General features: G+C 40.1%; 2 protein-coding genes across 3 annotated transcripts in view; one reads left to right on the top strand and one right to left on the bottom strand.

Moving 5' to 3' along the window:
• Positions 1 to 1,312: 1,312 nt before the first annotated feature.
• Positions 1,313 to 3,069, bottom strand: thoc7 (THO complex 7). The gene is made up of 8 exons (XM_075462039.1): positions 2,979 to 3,069; positions 2,611 to 2,731; positions 2,344 to 2,471; positions 2,166 to 2,252; positions 1,921 to 1,978; positions 1,745 to 1,811; positions 1,576 to 1,645; positions 1,313 to 1,475 (listed from the first exon to the last, which is right to left on the bottom strand). The coding sequence occupies exons 1-8, from the start codon at positions 2,995 to 2,997 to the stop codon at positions 1,414 to 1,416; spliced, it is 612 nt and encodes a 203-aa protein (XP_075318154.1). The 5' UTR covers positions 2,998 to 3,069; the 3' UTR covers positions 1,313 to 1,413.
• A 1,568-nt stretch (positions 3,070 to 4,637) lies between these two features.
• Positions 4,638 to 18,730, top strand: part of atxn7 (ataxin 7) — a 28,757-nt gene continuing 14,664 nt past the window's right edge. Inside the window, exons 1-5 of one of the 2 annotated variants that reach the window (XM_075460428.1) lie at positions 4,638 to 4,787; positions 7,319 to 7,430; positions 11,696 to 11,908; positions 12,123 to 12,191; positions 18,066 to 18,170. In XM_075460428.1, the coding sequence (XP_075316543.1) occupies positions 11,704 to 11,908; positions 12,123 to 12,191; positions 18,066 to 18,170 (379 nt within the window). In that variant the 5' untranslated portion in view covers positions 4,638 to 4,787; positions 7,319 to 7,430; positions 11,696 to 11,703. Of the gene's footprint in view, positions 4,788 to 7,318; positions 7,431 to 11,481; positions 11,502 to 11,695; positions 11,909 to 12,122; positions 12,192 to 18,065; positions 18,171 to 18,730 lie in introns of those variants that run through there. The other variant, XM_075460429.1, reaches the window with a different exon arrangement.

Below are 18,730 nucleotides of genomic sequence, written 5' to 3'. Positions count from 1 at the left end.
ACCTTGTCCAAGTGGTGGGAATAGTGTTCAGTAACATCTGTACAGAGTACAGTTTGGAAATCCCAATGTCAGTGGGAGATGCCATCAAAGGTGGTGGAGAACGTCCAGATCCAGATTGCAGAAGTGACATGTAGATATTTCAAATGACAGAAAAATACTATGGGCTAAAGGAGAAAGTTGGAAAGCAGTGGCGAATGAAGGCGACATCGGTATGAGTGGAAATCAAGGTATTCGGGGCTCTGACCCCAAAACAGGGAGAGTGGCTCCAACAGATCCAAGGAACGTCAGAGATGTCTGTCCAAAGAGCTTCCAGGCCTCTAGGAAAGAGCCTGAGCTTAAAGGGGTTACCACCCACAAGAGGGGCGAGTGTGGAGAATTTTTTATTTTTTTTAAACTGATGCCCATTAATCAGTACTTAAAGGGGAACTGCGGTATTTTCAACATTAAGCCTCTTTTATGAGTCGTCTGCAATGTTTTAGAACCCCCCTCACCTCTTTTTTGAATTTTACTGCTGTCTCCGGTATTTGCCTAATTTTGATTCTTCTCAACCTGCTTCAGATTGGCAAGTCATGTGCATGTCCTAAAAGGTCGGTAAAAGCACCATAAACGTCCGTTTTTAAAATCATCAACTCACCGGAGTGGTTACTGGTGTGCACTGGTAATCCATATCAAATTTCATTGCGAAAAGTTGCTTCTGTCATGTTTTATTAGACATTTTGTAAATCCCATTGAGTTCTATTGAAGACTGGATGCTCGTTGATATTACGATTATGTGCCGATTACGTGCCGAAGGACAATGAACAATCGCAATCAATGGCGCCATCAAGTGGTGTGGAGTATAGCAAGTCAGATTCAACTGCTGAGCGGAAGTTTATCCACGGCTGTGAGGTGGCTAAGAAAATAGTTCGAGCATGAACGAGCTGCCAAATAAAACACGACAGAAGCAACTTTTCACAACGAAATTTGATATGGATTACCAGTGCACACCAGTAACCACTCCGGTGAGTTGATGATTTTGAAAACGTACATTTATGGTGCTTTTATGGACCTTTTTGGACATGCACATGACTTGCCATTCTGAAGCAGGTTGAGAAGAATCAAAATAAGGCAAATGATTCAAAAAAGCGGTGAGGGGGGGTTCTAAAACATTGCAGACGACTCATAAAAGAGGCTTAATGTTGAAAATACCGCAATTCCCCTTTAAGTTATTTATATCACTGATCGCTGTCTTTCAGCCTGTAAGCTTTGGTTATTAATTCATTTGAAAACGACCAATAAAACGGTACGGATGACTTTCAAGGACAGACAAAAATGGACAAGTCAACTTTATTCAAAAATACATACAAAAAGGATTCTCAGGCAAACCCAAATTAATTTAAAAGCGCCTTCTTTTTCAGTTAGGTTCGCCGTATGTCATTCGCCGTTCTCTGACGGGCTCTCCTGACTGTGGTCATCGTTGTCAGATTTCTCATCATCTAGGAAAGAGAAAAATAATAAGCGAGGGAAAATGGACACCACTTCTCTCTTTATCTGAACTGATGCACTGCTCAGCTCCTATTGAGAAAAAGTACTCACTCTCAAGTGTCTGCTGTAGCTCCTGAATGGTGGTGAGGAGGACATGAAACTGCTTCTTCCTCAGCTCCAGCTAAAGGCAAGGAAAGGTTGAGAACAAGAAAAAAAAAAAAGGTGTGAGTAATTGAAAACAATCGAACCAAAAGAGATAATGAAGATATTTGGTTTTTACCTTCGCATCCACATTCTCCTTGATGTGAGAAAGTTGCTGGAGTTCCTTGTCAAGCGCCGCCAACTGCCTATAAGAGAATAGAGCTAAGTTCAGCCCACAAGTAAACCATCACGAAAGCTTTAACACACAAAGCGCAGGAGTTTAAACAATGTTTGTATCAACACGTGTCAACTCACTGGAGCGTTTCATGTCGGTCTGGGTGCTGCTGGATTACCTTTGCTAAAGCATCGTATTCTGAGAGGGAAAAAGAGGGAGGAAACAGGGAAACGAGTAGATATAAACCATTTTTAATAGGCCACACCTCCTACAATGACCAGTGACTTCCATGAAATATATACCACGCTTCACCTCCAATAATTCCCTGCTTTAGAGTACCAGTAAGCAGTGGCAATAAAGCTGCAACTACAGTAAATATCCTTACCTTGACGATTTTTTCGTACCCTCTTGGCCCTCTGAATTTCCTTTTTGCATTCTGTGATCTTGTCGTGTGCAGACTCAATGTTTTGCTCTGTAGTGGAAAAACAAAAAGATTATGGTATTCATGAGTCGTTTGCAGTTGTAAATAAATAAATGAAAAATGAAAATAAATCCACTCATACCTATGTTAGAGTAGATCTTCTCGTAATTCTCCATTTCCCGAAGATTCATGTCGTAAACCATCAACGTCTTCCCCATGGAGAACTCACACTGAGCCAGAGTCCCCAGCATCCTCTGGTACTGAGTAAATCTACACATCAATATTAAACCGTTTACCATTCAACTACATAGCATATTTCATTACACGAAAAGTCGTTTTTCAAAAGACAGAAAAGAAAAAAAACATGGAAAACTCGTGTCCCAGGCTGTCCTCTGCGGAGTTCCCTCACCCTTCCTCCGGGGTCCCAGGCGAGTTGCACCATTTGGTGAAACTCTTTAACAGCAGATTGATTCGGCGGTCATCTCCTGCTCCGTCACCGTCGATAAGTAGACGCTTTCGTATGACTTCATCTGTAATACAGACGATAGAGGCAACTGAACAGCTTTCCAGGTACGTCGTGTAAACCTGAGAGCTTCAGAGCTAACATAGTTAGCCGACATGGCTACAATATACAGTATATACGCTGTTGAAAAGGCTGCTGTTACGTATACAATCAATTCGCTTTAGGGAAAACAAGCGGCTGTATACTACGACTTACAAGCTCAACATTGCTGCAGATAGCTTCTACTAAAGAGCTTACATCACTGAATTACTTACCATCTGTAACAGCCCCCATGTTTGCACTGTGGCTGACTGTTGTTCTTCTTTGTACTTGCCGATAGACTTGGCGCGGTTAAGCGCGTCACTGCCCCCCCCTGGTGTGGAAAGGTCATTGCTGCTTTTTTGCCCTTTGACGCTGTATACCAGTGTTTTTTTTCTGGGCACCCACTTTTTAAAGTTGATTAATCCCAATTTACATTAGGCGTAGTTTCTCGAAAAGAGAATTTGTGCATTAACAAATATTTATGACTATTTTTATTGACAGTTAAGCATAATGTTAAACTAGCCATTTAAAAGGCATTTGATAAATCACAACTTTTTTTATTCACCTATTCTTGACAACGTATACTTAAGAAGAGTTGACAGGGCATCTCATTGTTTTTATATTCTCATCAGTACAATTTACACAGTTTATACTTAATGAAACAGTGTAAGTACAAAATAAGGAAGTTAATACTTTGTTTTCTCGCTGTCATCAATAAAAACTGAATTCAGTAATACTGACCGTCGATTTGTCTCTGATGGAGGCAAAGCCCACTGTCCCAGATTGATCAGTGTGGCTGACAGCCTAATCTAGGATTTGTCATTTCAAAGACGCTGTGCACTTTGGTACTTTAAATATTGTGTGTGTGTGTGTTTTTTTCCCATCCCTCTCACAAGAAGAACTATAAGATCTAAAAACTACAAGTGCAGAACAATGTTACGAAACATCAGCGTTCATGTGTGCTCTTACGCAATGCTGTCTTGAGTCTGAAAGTTTTGGCTTAGTTCTTACTGTGGCCTTAGAACCCCAGTTTTTCCATCCATCCATCCATCCATCCATTTTCTATACCCGCTGAATCCGTCGGTCGGGTCGCGGGGGGGCTGGAGCCTATCCCAGCGATCATCGGGCGAGAGGCAGGGTACACCCTGGACAGGCCACCAGTCCATTACAGGGCTACACAAACGAGACAAAGAACCACACACACGCCCACACTCACTCATAAGGACAATTTTAGATACACAAATTAACCTAAAATGCATGTTTTTGGACAGTGGGAGGAAGCCGGAGTACCCGGAGAGAACCCACGCATACACGGGGAGAGCATGCAAACTCCACACAGAAAGGCCCAAGCCGGGAGTTGACCCCAGTTTATCAAAATTCCCAATTTGCCTAATTTCATTATGAAAACCTGCTTCTCTATATGATAACACCAGCAATGCATAAAAACATGCACAGACTCAAGGACTCCAGGATATTCAGTTTTTATCCTTGTACTTCCACAAAAGTACCAGCCCTTGCAGTCAGTAATGTCCAAGCCCTGCCATACATCATCTCTCTGAGGCATGTTTGCTCTTTTGCCAAGTTTCACACAAGCTGTGTTAGAACATTTACTATGTAAATTACAAAAAGTGACATCCTATTCCTTCTTTACAACTGACCATTCTTTTACGTTTTGCTCGGTATTTAAAAATGTGTTGGTAAGCTCCAGTTGAGTCAAAAAGGAAAGATAAGTTTAAGAATATTTCATGATATGGATAATTTCTGACTGGATAATTTTTCTAACTTTGCCAATTAGCCTTCCTGTCAGCGTAGACAACAGTACAAAAATACCTCGATGACGTGAGTGCGTCCTCGCGCAGTGACGTCTCTGTCCCAGAATGCAGTCTGGTAAACAGACATGGAAGCACCAGGTGAAGACCTCTTTAGAGGCTGAGCACTGCACTAGCTTCTTCCTTACCGTCTTCTATCTTATTCGCTCAGTGTACACAGTTGCTATCTATCAGCCTGGTGTCTCGTCTAAATCCACAGCATCTTGAGTCACGGTAAGAACGAAGTTATTGTCGAGACGTGTCGGTAGCTAATGACTTCTGCTGGGCTGCCATGCTATTGCCAGCTTCCTCGCTAACGCTAGTCATGGCTGGTGTCAGCTAGCAGGCTAATGTAACAGTTAGCCGCCACTGCTATGTAGTAACGCTGTGCCAGTCACAGACCAGCACTGAATAGAGCCTGTTTCCATGACACAGCTCCTCATAAACATTGTGTATTTAGTCCAGTAACGATCTACTGATTGATGTTTATATATTGTCTTTTCGATTTTTGAAATGTAATCTATCATGATAGTTTAATTAGCGCGTTGTAGAGGTGTAGCAGAGGTGTTGTACTTGAGCAACGCCAGCTAAAACTGCTGGCTGCTGTTAGCTTGCTATGGAAGTCGTCGCACCTATTACTCAAAAGCAATCAAGTTAAGTTTAAGTAAATTACATAACCCTATAACTTGCCACTGATAGCCTTTGATAGCATGATACTGTAGAGCTCAAATAACGACCCAATGGCATAACTGTGGTATAGATGCATTTAAATGGCAGGATAGCAGATTATTTATCAATGGATGGTTTCACTGTATATAGTACATTTTCTCTCACATAATGGTCATACACGGTGCATATAGGAAATGTAAAATAAGGATGTCAATTTAGCTTGACCTCCAACTGATTTTTTTTTTCTTTCTTTTGGGGAATCCTATTGCGTAAAATAACTTTTACTAAAAACTTTTTTTTACTCTTACTGACCACCAAAGCTCTTTAACCCACAACTCACATACACCCATTCATTTGATGCCTCTTTATGATATACTTTCTGCAATATACACACAAACACACTGACAAAACATTGGCAGAAACTTGCCCCATAATAAGAATAATGCAACGTGTGAATGGTAGGAGCCAGCGATCATGATTCTCATCCCTTATAATAAATGGAAACGATTATAAATGTTATTAGAAACGTCAATGTTTGCAAACTATGTGCTCTGGCAAAGGTGTAGGCTAATGTTTGTCTTTGGGCTGAAATTTCAGGGTAGTCGTAATAATTTATGATCAAGCAGGATTTTTGACTAGAAGTATGAGAAAATCAGTACAAGGTTAATTTACATCGTAATACGATAAAGCACAAGTTCAATGCTGTACAAATGCTGAATTTCACAGCAGTGTTTGTCATTATTCTTTTTTTTTTTATTTATTTAATTTTTTTTTACACTTTTACAAGCACATTGCTTCCATAGCTAGAGCTGCCGACATTTTCTGCATTCAGCTTCGGTTTTCCACTAGCTTAACCTTAAAGTGATACTCCGGAGTAGATTCAACCTGGGGTCATTTGAACCGTGACATCCAGCCAAGTAGCCCACCCGCAGTTTTTTCGATATTGACTGAACATCAGCTGAGTTACTGAGTTATCCCGAATAGCTTCATACAAGGGTTAATGGATGCTGGTCCGTATCTCCAAAATTACCACACTAAAATCACATGCCATGACACCAAACTTCTACAGGAGTACAAATATGGTCTGTACTCACCAAACGATGCATTTGGAAGTTTGAAAATAGTCCAGGAGTTAATTATTATCAACACAAGCCTGATAGCTTCTCTGCAGCTAAAGCTGCGTCGACGTCACTTCAGAGAGCTGGGAGCTTCAAAATAAGATGAGGGTTGATCTACTACTGTAGACAACAAAGCAAGGCTGCTCAGTTTCTCCATTGATAAAATAACTTCACAACTCTACAACATAAAAATTCATAAAAAAACATGTAGAATATAGCATATACTTTGTTGTCTACAGTAGTAGATCAACCCTCATCTTACTTTGAAGCTCCCAGCTCTCTGAAGTGACGTCGACGCAGCTTTAGCTGCAGAGAAGCTATCAGGCTTGTGTTGATAATAATAAACTCATGGACTATTTTCAAACTTCCAAATGCATCGTTTGGTGAGCACAGACCATATTTGTACTACTGTAGAAGTTTGGTGTCATGGCATGTGATTTTAGTGTGGTAATTTTGGAGATACGGACCAGGATCCATTAACCCTTGTACAAAGCTATTCGGGATAACTCAGTAACTCAGCTGATGTTCAGCCAATATCGAAAAAACTGCGGGTGGGCTACTTGGCTGGATATCACGGTTCAAATGACTCCAGGTTGAATCTACTCCGGAGTATCACTTTAAGCTCTACAATACCAAAAATACACTTTTGGTAAAAATTAAGTCTACAAACATCTATCATACTTGCTATAATTATAATTATTTCTGAAACTTGTGTAAATACTGCACTATATCTGCATCGGTTATGACAACAAAAAATAATCATAAAAGTGCAACTGATTACTGTGGGTGTGAAACAGTGGGTAGATATGATGATCAGTTCAGTCAACGTTTGATGGAGTCATCTATAGTGGAATTTTAATTCCACTGATTAACAGTTGAAAATAAGTACAACCAACCATTTTTAACTAACTCATCTCCTGTCAATAATTGTCCTTGTGTTTAATGCGTGTTGGCTTGTTTGCTTGTTTGTATCTCCAGCTATCCCCTCCAGTGTGTGTGCCAGCCAGCAAACACCCAAACTGATGAGGATCGTTTGATCGAGTTGAAAATAAGTTCCTTGTTTTTTTTTTGTTTTGTTTTTTTTTTCAAGGTAAGATCTCTCAGCTTCTCATTATGTGTTTTCTAACAGCTCTAGAGTAGTCGTAGGTGGTTGTGTAGCTCTGTCAGATACTTGCCTAAGGACTTTATAAAGGACAATATAGCTGCTGCCTTTTGCCATCCAATTTGACTGCTTAGGTTTAGATTAGAGGGCTAGGTGATGAGTTCATGAGCATGCCTTCTACAACAACATAATAATAAACTTTTTGAGTATGGATGGAATTGGATGGTCTCTCCAATCAAAGCTGCTTTGTTAACCAGTTAGAATATGATATTTCCTGAAAAAGATGGCGTGATTCATTTCGTTTTTACATATTCATCTGAAAATAAAATGCACCTAAAGACCAAACATCCCGAAACTGGAAAAAGTCCATATTCTTTCAAAAAAATATGTCCATATGTTTAACTCGATGCCATGTTTTGTAAAAGTTGGCACACTTTGGTCTGTTTAGCACCTCTTCTCTTAATAGCTTTACTATCATGAGAGAAGTGAAAACATGCGCTACAGTTTTAAAAATCCAAATACTTTCCCGTTCTTGCTTGATAGAGGATTTCGGCTAACCAATAGTTTACCTCTTTTGTCATAGGTTTCTGCTCAATAATGTGGCAGACATTTTGTTTGAAAGTAGCAGTTAACAACACAAATCAGATATCTCATTTGTGCGCACAGATTGCGTGCGTGACTAATGTTTTACATGAGTATGAATTTACAGAACCATTCTTTTTGTGATTGATTTTTACGGACCATGGCGCTCAGTCATTACGATCTCTCCCAAAAAGATTTATTTTTTTAAACTTTATTTGTTGTGACGACGGTGTCTGTTTTACTTCCAACTTTATTTGTAATAGTGACAGTGTCTTCTTTTTCCTTTTCTTCTTTGTAACCACTAAGTGTGTAGTTATCTAGTTGCTGGTGTTACATGGTTTCATAAAGCAAAACAGTGTCGTGCCTGGCCAGAAGCCAAAGTTCTGAAGTGTGGTATCCCGTCCAGGGCAATTTCAGGCTGGGGAGTGTGCAAAATAAAGAGGTTGGTGTACATCAAAATGAGTCAAAAGCACATAGTTTTAAAGTTCACAAACTGTTCCAGTATTGCTGTAAAGTAAAGTACCACCCACCATTTCAAACTCCTCACTATATTCTACTAGAGGTCAGTGTCAGGTGCCAATTTTCCATTTTTGGGCTTGAGTAGAGGATCTAATTAAACACATCCTTAAGATGTCAAACATGTCAAATCTTTATTGCTCTACAAGCGACATTAAGACAATAGAGCAGCTGGAGTTGAAGGAGGAGAAGAGTTAAAAGTTCATTGAACAGTTTGATACAGTGGATCAGTTTATGACTGAGTTGTACACTATTACACTTTACTTTTATAGCACTTATTAGTTATCTGCTTCACCAAACAACTTCCATATTTGAAAAACAATGTAGGGAGGTAGCTGAATTCTGTCAAACTGACGAATGGTTTTAACTTTCAAAAGGGGAAGAAAAAGGTTATTGTGAATCAGACATCATTCATCAAAAAAAGGAGGGACTAGACTAGAAATGTTTACGCCATTTGTAAGTCAAGTCACTCGTTATCAGTATGATACAATTCTGTCTGAAGAGAATCTGGTATCTTTAAAAATGTTATCTCTGGGAGTGCTGTATATAGGGCCCCCATTTTTTGTTTTCTTGTGTCAGTGAAGTGTATGCATCACAGGATTTGATTAGAAGGACATCATTTCAAAAGTGAAAGTAAAGAAAACTTAATGGTTTTTTGCCAAGGCTTGCTCAAGCAGAATTAGTTGTTTTTATTTGTTTTTTTTTCTCAGTGTAAAGTGCTCTGAGATTACATTTTGATGTATGGTTGCTAAAAAAAAAGTAATACTGAATTAAGTTCAACTGAACTGAAATAGTTTCTAACTTTTTAAAAAAATTTAGAAAAACTTTTTAGAAATCACACGAGAATAGGTTTGAGTCTGTCATGAATCTTTTGAAGTGTTACCTTTATCCCTTCTCCATCACTCAGCTGTACCTGCTGGAATAATCACCTGCCATCAGGGGTTCTGCTTTTTAGTAATAACTTAGCAGATGTTCCAAACAAACAGTCAATTGTTGGGTTTCTCGTATGCAAACATTATTGGACGCGTGTCTGCTCTTTAACCGGCCTGGATCCACAGCCTTCTTCTTCTCTTGACAACGAGCTGCGATTCCCCTTGGAATGCGCCTGTGTCATCGGGGAAGTAAAAAACTGATAGACAGAAGGGCGTCGGTTTTTTTGGCACATAAAGTTGTCGAACCTAAACCGGACCAGTTGAAGCCATCCCAGATCATAACGCTGCCCCCGCAGCCTTGTATGGTAACAACTCGGCACGGTGTGTGCAGCACTTGATTCGCCACTCTTTTTACCCCGATGTGCTCATCACCCCGGAATGGGGTGAATCTGAACTCGTCAGACCACGTGACCTTATTTACCCGTTTACATTGTGCCTGTGGAAATGCTCTTACTTTTACTGTTAAACATTGCTGTGAATTCTCCTGGTTTTCCTCAGTCTGATTTCACCAAATTCTCAAGGTATCTCTGATCACGCTCATTCGAGACTTTCTTCCGTCCACATCCCTTCCTTTAAGATGAGGATTCACCACTATCCTTCCGGGTTTTAATAATGCTTTGGACAATTCTTATACCCTTAGTTGTTTTGTTTACTTGATGCCGACCAATAATTAGACTCGTCTGAAACATGGTGACATGTTTTCCACAACCAGAGATGTGCCTTCCGACATAGTTGTTGAAGAAATGAGAAGCTACTCACTGCATCGTTTTTGGGTTAAACAACGTATTTCAGCATGACAAAACCAACTCGTAATCTGCACATATCACAACAAAATCGCCCTGTATATTCTGAGAGCTAAAATGTTCTGGGTACTAAACAGTCCTGTCTTAAATCTAGTATCATGCAATTGGAAAATATTTTACCTTTAAAGCTGCAGAGATGTGGTGTTCTCAGCACACTCCTGCTTTCATGAAATATTTAAACATTCAGTAAGTTGCCTTCGTACTGTTTGTTGTACTAACGCATTACACAGTTTTCAAACAATTTTGGAAATCATTGCAATGCATTTCAGGGTTGTAATATGTTTTGAGAGTTTGAACTGACACCACTTTTTCAGTCCACATTACTGATGAGCACATGTTGGAACGTTCTCACGCTTGTTAATGCCAACATTTACTCTGATAACATGACAGACAACTGAGTTTTGTACTGCTTTCTTTCCAGATCTTGCAGTTCTGTTTTTATTTTCTAGTTTCTCCTTCTCATGACTTACGTCTTGTATCTTGAAAGTTTACATTGGATTAGCATGGAAACTAAGAAATGTGATATTTTTCCCTTCAAACATGTTGTTGCAGTATTGCAAAAACATCCGCCATTGCCATACCTACACAGAGATGTTTTATAAGTTTACAAATGACATGAAAGAAAATTCAAAAGATCACATCTCTATTTATTCACCAACACGTGCATCCTCGTCAAATGATTGTCTTTACTTTTAGCATTAACAATACCAATCACAGATTGATAACAGATCAAATTTAAAGTGGAAACCTGCAGGTTGTCTCTCCCCCATTTTACATAAAATAAAATTGGGGAAGGATAAGAAAAATGTTATATATGCTCAGCAATTTTTTAATCCCTGATTTTCAGTATATCCTTCAGGGTGCTCTCTGAGACACGGTGGTTTATCACAGTGTAGCTTTAAATTTTCCAAAATCAACACATCTTGGATTCACTTTCCAAGGAATTCTTAATAAAAGTCTTACATGAATAAAATGTATGTTACTGGGCACGTTTTTAAATTGTCCTCAAGGGCATTATGAGATAGCTTCAGCTATTTGGTACAATAGTTCGCTTAATTTGTGTGCTTTGTGCATATTATAAAGAACAAAAAAGACATGTTTTCATGTTTGAAGGGGAGAGAGAGAGAATCGGGGAATATGTACACAAGCATGTGCATGAGTCAAAGTAGTAATGCTAACTAGCGGTAGCTGGAGACCTTCAGGTGAACTGGCTGCAAATATGTAGGGTAAGATTTGTGCTGGTTGTTTATCAAGTGGCTGTACGCGTTCCTATACGGGTCATTTTTTAAATATTTTTTTCATCCATTTTTTTTTCGGGGGCACATACGAAAGCAGTAACACAGGTTTGCCAGTGTCAGTCTGTGAAAAAGTCCTATCCCGAGCCCGAGCAAAGCTGACTCTTTATGTTGTTACATTGTAGCGGAAAGAATGTCGGAAAGGCCCGAGGATGACGTCAGGGGGGAGCAGCGCCGAGCGGCCAGGCAGCAGCTGAAGCAGCAGCAGATCCAGCGGGGAGAAGGCTCCACAGCAATGGCGACTGTTGCGGAGCGGAGATCGTTGCCTAGTCCTGAAATAATGCTGGGACAGCCTTGGAGCAACTGGGTCGACGCCGTCAAACTCCACGGACACGACGGTGAGTTGCCCAGCGTCCCGAATGTGCGCAAGGAAGCGAGGTAGAGCGCGACAGTTGCCAGTCCTTTCCCTTTTTTTTTTTTTTTTTTTTTTTTTTGGCCGATTGCATGCAGTTTTTGGTTGAATATGAAGAAACGCTACCGGTAGCAACAGCACGGGCAGGCAAGCAAGTGCAACTATTTATCAGTCTCTATGTCGGATCGCCTCATTTTCAGGTGCTGAATCGGAGGAAAGTTTCAAAGACTTGGGGAAAAATCGAGAAGCCATGCGTTTATGCAGAGAAGGTGAGTGTTTTTTCCGCTCTAGGGCCAAAGGTGTATTTTGGTTCTTGGGGGTTTGCATACATACACACACGGACTCAAAACACTTTACATGCGTCGTACAGTTCAAATGTAGTGAACATGCGCTTCATGAGTTGATGGACAACCGGATACTGTCAGTAAAAACGTGTGTTTTATTCGTGTTGGATTTGACATTTACTTTAATACCCAAAATAACGTAACGGTTATTAACTGAGACTCACAGTAGTTAGGATTAGGCCCAAACATAGTTATTACATGTAGGGAATGCATTATTAAATTAACTTTATTGTTGAGCGACCTCGTTTCTGCCATTTTTACATGTGAAAACTTCCATGTGTGTTTTCCCTCCGTTTACCTGGAGATTACACCAGTGCTTGTTGCTTGAAGAATTTTAAGGTAGCAGGCATTCAAAAGGACTTTGTAGTGGCTAAAGTCATTCTTAAAATTGTCACCTCAAATATATTTTCTTTTGTAGAAGACCCCTCTCTATCATTATACTGGAAGAATGATTATAACCATACCCGATTCATAGGGTGTATTGTTTTGTTACAGAATTGTATTTTGAACATTGTTTGAAACTTGAATAGAGTGTTCAGTTTGAAACAACTTTATAATAACTATTCAGACTTGTAAAACATAAACTCAGAAAGTTTGTATTCACTGTGTGTGTGTGAGTGTATATGTGTGTGTGGAGGGGGTAATCTAATGATGATAATAATTCTAAAAGCAACGATGTGATCATCATGTCCCTGCTATCTTTAGCAAGCAGTTTTTTTCTTTAAATAACAATGAGACAACTACAGCAGAATAGAGAGGATGTCCTATAGCACAAGTGGTAAAATGTACATTGTCAGAAGCCACAAACCAATGTCTCAGAGTAGTTTGTATTTCAACCTTATTCTTGTAAACCACTCACTTTGCTTTTTTGTCCTGGACTCAGAATGAGGGCCAATACAAAGGGACATCGCTTCCAACAAAACAAAACAAAAAAAGGAATTTAGCTTTAGATCCTGCAATTATGTTGTATTTTCAAGGCTCACCGAGCGCTCTAAGTCTAAGATTAATTATAATTAACTGGGTGACGGAAAGGATTGAGGATGAACCTGAATGATAGTTCAGCTTTCTTACCACGGTGGTACAGTTTTATATTCAGCTCGTTTAAAGAGAGGCATCATTACTGGCTATTTTTGCACGGTGTCCTAAGTAGTTAATTTGACAAAAGTGCTTTAAAAGCGCATACCTGTAGCATGTTTATTCTTGTATTTTCAAACATTTAAGCATCGCATCCAAAGCTTATCTAAAAGAAACAAAATGTGAAAAACAACCATTTTGTGCTTAAGAACATTTATTTGGGTGTCCTCGTGTCAGTGCCAGCTCAGAAATACCCCAAAACACAACCTTCATTCAACCTTCAACAAATATTTCATTCAGTGAGTTTCTGTGTCACACTCCCTGCACAGAGTACTGTTGTCCTGCCTCCTCAACTTGATAGCCGCCAACTTTTAAGTTTAAATCATGCCATATTTGCTGTACTTTGGAGTGGGGAAATGGAAACTCATGCCGTCAGCTTTAATGTTAACAGCAAATTCTCATCAGTAGTTACATAGTTTACGTAAGACAGAAATTGGCAAATAACGTTCTACTGGTCCCGCGTCTGATGTTTTATGTTCCGACTAGGACTAGAAAGTCTTACTTCTGAGTAGAGTATGAACCTCTCAGCTGCCCCTTTTGTTCAGAGGTGCAGTGTCTTTAAGAGTCTGGGTTAGTTCAACACACAAATCGCAGCGAGATTTATTCTAAAGGAGAGAACATTGCCGACAGCCTGTGTCCGATTTATAAAGAGAAGTGTTTGAGAATAAAACTAACAGACACATGTTTTTCTTTCAGTTAGTTTGGTGGTAATCTGAAATGGGTTTGTTGTGTGTGAAAGTGTTTACTGTCAGGCTATTTACTGTATGCAAAGCCATTCAGCGATAATGCGCACCAACGGTTATTGGATAAAGATGGTAATTCTTGTGGAAAACAGGTGTTTTACTGTCTCGCTGTTTGTTTTTTTTTTTTCACCAAAGGATGTCTCCCACATTTTATGAAGGTCCCGGTAAAGGTTGTTGGAAAAGGGCATACGATGTTTTCTTTAAATGACTTTGCGGTCAGAATTTTTGTCTCTTCTCCGAGGACCCATGAACAAGGCCCCATGTGACCCTGGTGTAACGGGACAGTCACTGCCACTACAAGGACGGCGAACTAAAGCTGAATTCTCCCGTTTGAGCGACGTTTCCGAACCAAGCGAAGGCAGACGTGAATCTTTTTATAATTTTTCATCTGAAAACATTTTTCTGTTTTCTGTTACTTGGCTTAAAAAATGACGCTGATTAAGAAAAAAAGCGAGAGCACCTTTTACAAACCCTCAACAACATCATTGCATCTGCAGCCAGTTACTAAGCGGTCGTTGTGGTGTGAGTAGATGTTCCAGAACTGGCCAAGTTTCTCAATGAGCGTTAAACCCATATCTGGCTCTCATCCGTCCTGCTAAACCATTTACATGTCGACACAGAATATGATGTGATTTTTCTGTTTGTGTACCACATTACACAGATGAACTCTGTCAGGAAAGATTTAGGCCCACGCTTGTGACGTGATTGGGTGTCCAACTTGGATTTTTCTTTCCTCTTTGTGTTGTATGTTGTAAAGGGTTAATTCCAGGCTATTTGTTGCGGGGCCTTATCTGATGTTGCATTTACATCGGTCAACAATGTGTGCTGTGTACATACCCTAAAACCATTGCACAATTCTAGTGGCAAAGACTCCCAGGTATTAAAGCGCAGCTTTGATATCACATATATTTTTGGCTCTCGTGGGATGGCACACAACACAGTATTTGATAAAATGCGATTTAACTAACACTACATGTTATTTAGATGTGGATTAGCATTAAGACAGATTGTGTGCGTCGTGTTGAGGAAATGCTGTTTGCCAGCGTATGAGATTAACATATCTCCAGGTCATGGAATGTTTACAGGCAGGCACAGTGATCATTGTAATATTTGACGCTGCGTACATCACTTGACTTGCAGCTAGCTTAAAACATCTTTTATCATGTTGCAGCGTCTGTCAGTGACTGTTGTTTGTGTCATGGGCCTGATCAACACATGCTGTTCATGGCAGATGTTTGCGTTCATACAGACTTGTGCCTCTGCGACTTCTAGTAGGGGTATAACGAGTGGATGACTACACCTCTCCATCATGACTCACCACCAGATTCCTCCTGTGGTGAAATGGCCATTCTATCACACTCGGATAATTAACACACACACACACATAGCTCACATTGTAAAAATGAGTGGCAACCAATGATTGATGAATCCGTCCCTCTGTTGCACGTTTTTCTAAATGTTACAGTGGCGCTGTCACAGTTGGTGAAGCTGGGAAATGTAGTGCCACCGTCACCCACAGGTCAGACTGAGCCAACGTGTGCTGCTGAGAAGCAGCTCGAGCTGCTGCGATCCCACCTCCACCATTCATCACTGCCATGGCTGAGGATGCAGAAATGAACTAGACTCTCGCAGTTCTCCTCTGTCTCATGCTCTCAGGCTCTATTTCTTATTTTCAAACTACAGCTCTCTTCTTTCTCTCTTCTCTGTCTTGCTGAGGCCTCGGCCTGCTTCTTTGCTCTTTCACTACCCCCTCCATTGGCACTTGTTTCTAGGCTATGTTTCGTTGTTTTGCCTCTCCTTTCTTCTCCAGTGTGACTTCCTTTCTCTCTACCCTTTCCACTTCCCCCTTGTGAAGGAAGAAAATTGACATTGAGAATGGGGCTGACTTGGTGGCGGCGGACCACATTTGAAATCAAGCCATTTTAGCCGCACCATCCAGTAGTATTCGATGTGTTGAATGAAGAGTAGCAGGGTATATAGCTGGGCTCCTTTCATAGTTGAGCAACCTGTTTGCAGAATCCTCCAGGCGATCAGCAGCAGCAGTTTGAGAATGAGTGTTTTTTTTTTTTTTGGTTTTTTTTTACCTAGCTATTGATCCAGGAAGGAAATGTTATGGGCCTGGCTGATACTGCAGTTCTTGGCCTGTTTCAATAAAAGATCTGCTGGAAGGTGTAGTTTTAATGAACAATATATGGGACGTTATTGATTTGGCAAAAATGCCTGCTTTCTCATTATAATTTCAATTTGCTACTTGTACAAGAGAATGGCTCATAGACTGAACCAAATGAAAACAGATGTGTGGAGAAGAAAAGTTACTCAGATCCTTTACAGCAGCCTTTTTCTGGTGTTTCTGCAGTTGGCAGTCAGTTAATGGTACCCTCCAGATCACGTTTCTACGATCTGTAACTTGTTTGGTTAGCACAGCAGTCAGCTTTCCTACTTGAGTTTGATAAAGTGTACGTGCCTTTGTTCATCAAGTGAAGACTTCTCCTTTTTTATTTCTGCGGCAGACACCAGATGATGCGAAGTAAAGCTTTTTTTGCTTCACTGCTATTGAAGGAGACACTTGACAAATCTCTTCAAACGATTGACACATTAAGTAGCATCAGGCTTATCAATTCATCCACACAAGTCAGCCACTGACCTCTTTGAGAGGGAACTCAGCAGGTAGATTCTTTTATATGGTCTTTGCTTAATGGCCCTCATCCCTTCCAGACTCAGCCAGTAATGTTTGGAGAACCCTTGACGCCCCTAGCTGAGTGTGAATTGGAGAGGGGCTCCACTTCTCTCCTCTTGTTTCCTCTCTTCTGTTCATCTCATCATGGCACCCCGGGGCAATCTCTTAATTAGCCCCCTTAATGAGGTAGTTTCTGATTCTTTGTGCCAGGGTAAATTTTGATCACTTTTTGTTGAGGAGCAGCACTTCCTCTGATTTGCCTTTGAGTGGCTTATAAACTGTGAGGGGTGGTTACTGTTTGGATAGAGCTGTATCATTCACGTACCATGGCATTCATGCAAGTATTTATCTTTATAATTTTTTTTTATTATTAGGCAAGGCAAGTTTATTTGTATAGCACAATTCAACTACAAGGCGATTCAGAGTGCTTTACAGAGACATTAAAACAGTAGAAATAAAAAGCATGATTTAAATTTTAAACAAAAAAGAAAGAAATAAGAACAATAGTTAAAAAGTGATTACGTTTTGAGCTTTATTCAAACGCAGCTGAAAATAGGTGTGTCTTCAACCTGGACTTAAATACACTGAGTGTTTCAGCTGATCTGAGGCTTTCTGGGAGTTTGTTCCAGACATGTGGAGCATAGAAGCTGAATGCAGCTTCTCCATGTCTGGTTCTGACTCTGGGAACTGATAAAAAATTAGTTATTAGTTGATTATCATCCTTAAAGCAGCCAGTATAATTCCCTTCTTTACGTTTTCATGAAAGACGTGGGGCCACGTTTACCTCAGCCTTAGATATGTTAAGAATGAGGTGGCTCTTGGAGGTTATTTCATATAAAAGGGCATGCATGACTGATGTATTAATGTTGTGTTTTTGTTTGTTTGTTTTTATTAGATACACTCTAAAAGTTGTCATGATTAAATAGTCGATATTCTGATTGCTTTCTTAATCGCTGTTTGATTAGGTACGAGGTCTTAAAACATGAATATACCATTCAGTTTCACCAAAGCCAGAGGTGCTATCTCCAAATTGCTTTTTAATTTCACCCAAAACCTAAAGAGTTTTAGTTTACTGTCACCACAGATTTTCTTTGGTCTGCAAACGGTTGGCATTGTGGGCAAATTGAGGGGTGGGGGGGGGGTGGATGATACTGTTTATTGGGCCAGCAGCTGAATGCAGCTCCGTTTTATTTACTTCTCCTTACGTTGTGTCCTCTCTCTGCTTGACCCCTCCGATTCCTACAGACATGCCCATATTTGGCCAGTGTCCCGCACAGGACGATTTCTATCTGGTGATGTGCAGCCACTGTGGTCATGTGGTCAAGCCACAAGCCTTCCAAGCACACTACGGTAAGTTTTATACACACACACACACACACACACGCACTGTTGGATGATAAGGCATGGCTTGATGTTCAGATGTGTTCAGAGTGTTCATGCCCCCAGTCTGCAGCCATTTAGTGTTGTTTATGAAGTCTTACCACATCTTTACATTTTCTCCTGAACGTAGCGAACTTGTCATTTACAGAAAACATGAAAAGTTGGCAGGTGAAAAGGAGGCTGCTTTTTTTCACTGAAATGAATACACCCTTCTACACTGTGAGGGACAAGCTGCCATTTATTAGATTCATAGGTCAGATTTTGTTTTTAAAAACATGCATTAGTTCCAGTGAATCCTGATTATAGAAACATCGCATTCGGGTAGTTGTTAGTGGTGGAACTAGTTGTTGTTGTTTTTGTTTTTTTGTATCCCATTTTTGTAAGGCGCATTTTGAAGTTCTGCTTCAGGTTTACACTCACTCGTGGTGGTTTATCCCTTTAAAAAAAAAAAAAAAAGAAGAAGATCAGCTGTTTCTGCATCCTGACCATAAACATGACCAATGCTTGCTAAAATGAAAGACTAATCATAA

The sequence above is a fragment of the Odontesthes bonariensis genome, chromosome 3 (assembly GCF_027942865.1).
Source record: "Odontesthes bonariensis isolate fOdoBon6 chromosome 3, fOdoBon6.hap1, whole genome shotgun sequence".
NCBI lineage: Eukaryota > Metazoa > Chordata > Actinopteri > Atheriniformes > Atherinopsidae > Odontesthes > Odontesthes bonariensis.
This window is presented reverse-complemented; position numbering and strand designations above follow the sequence as displayed.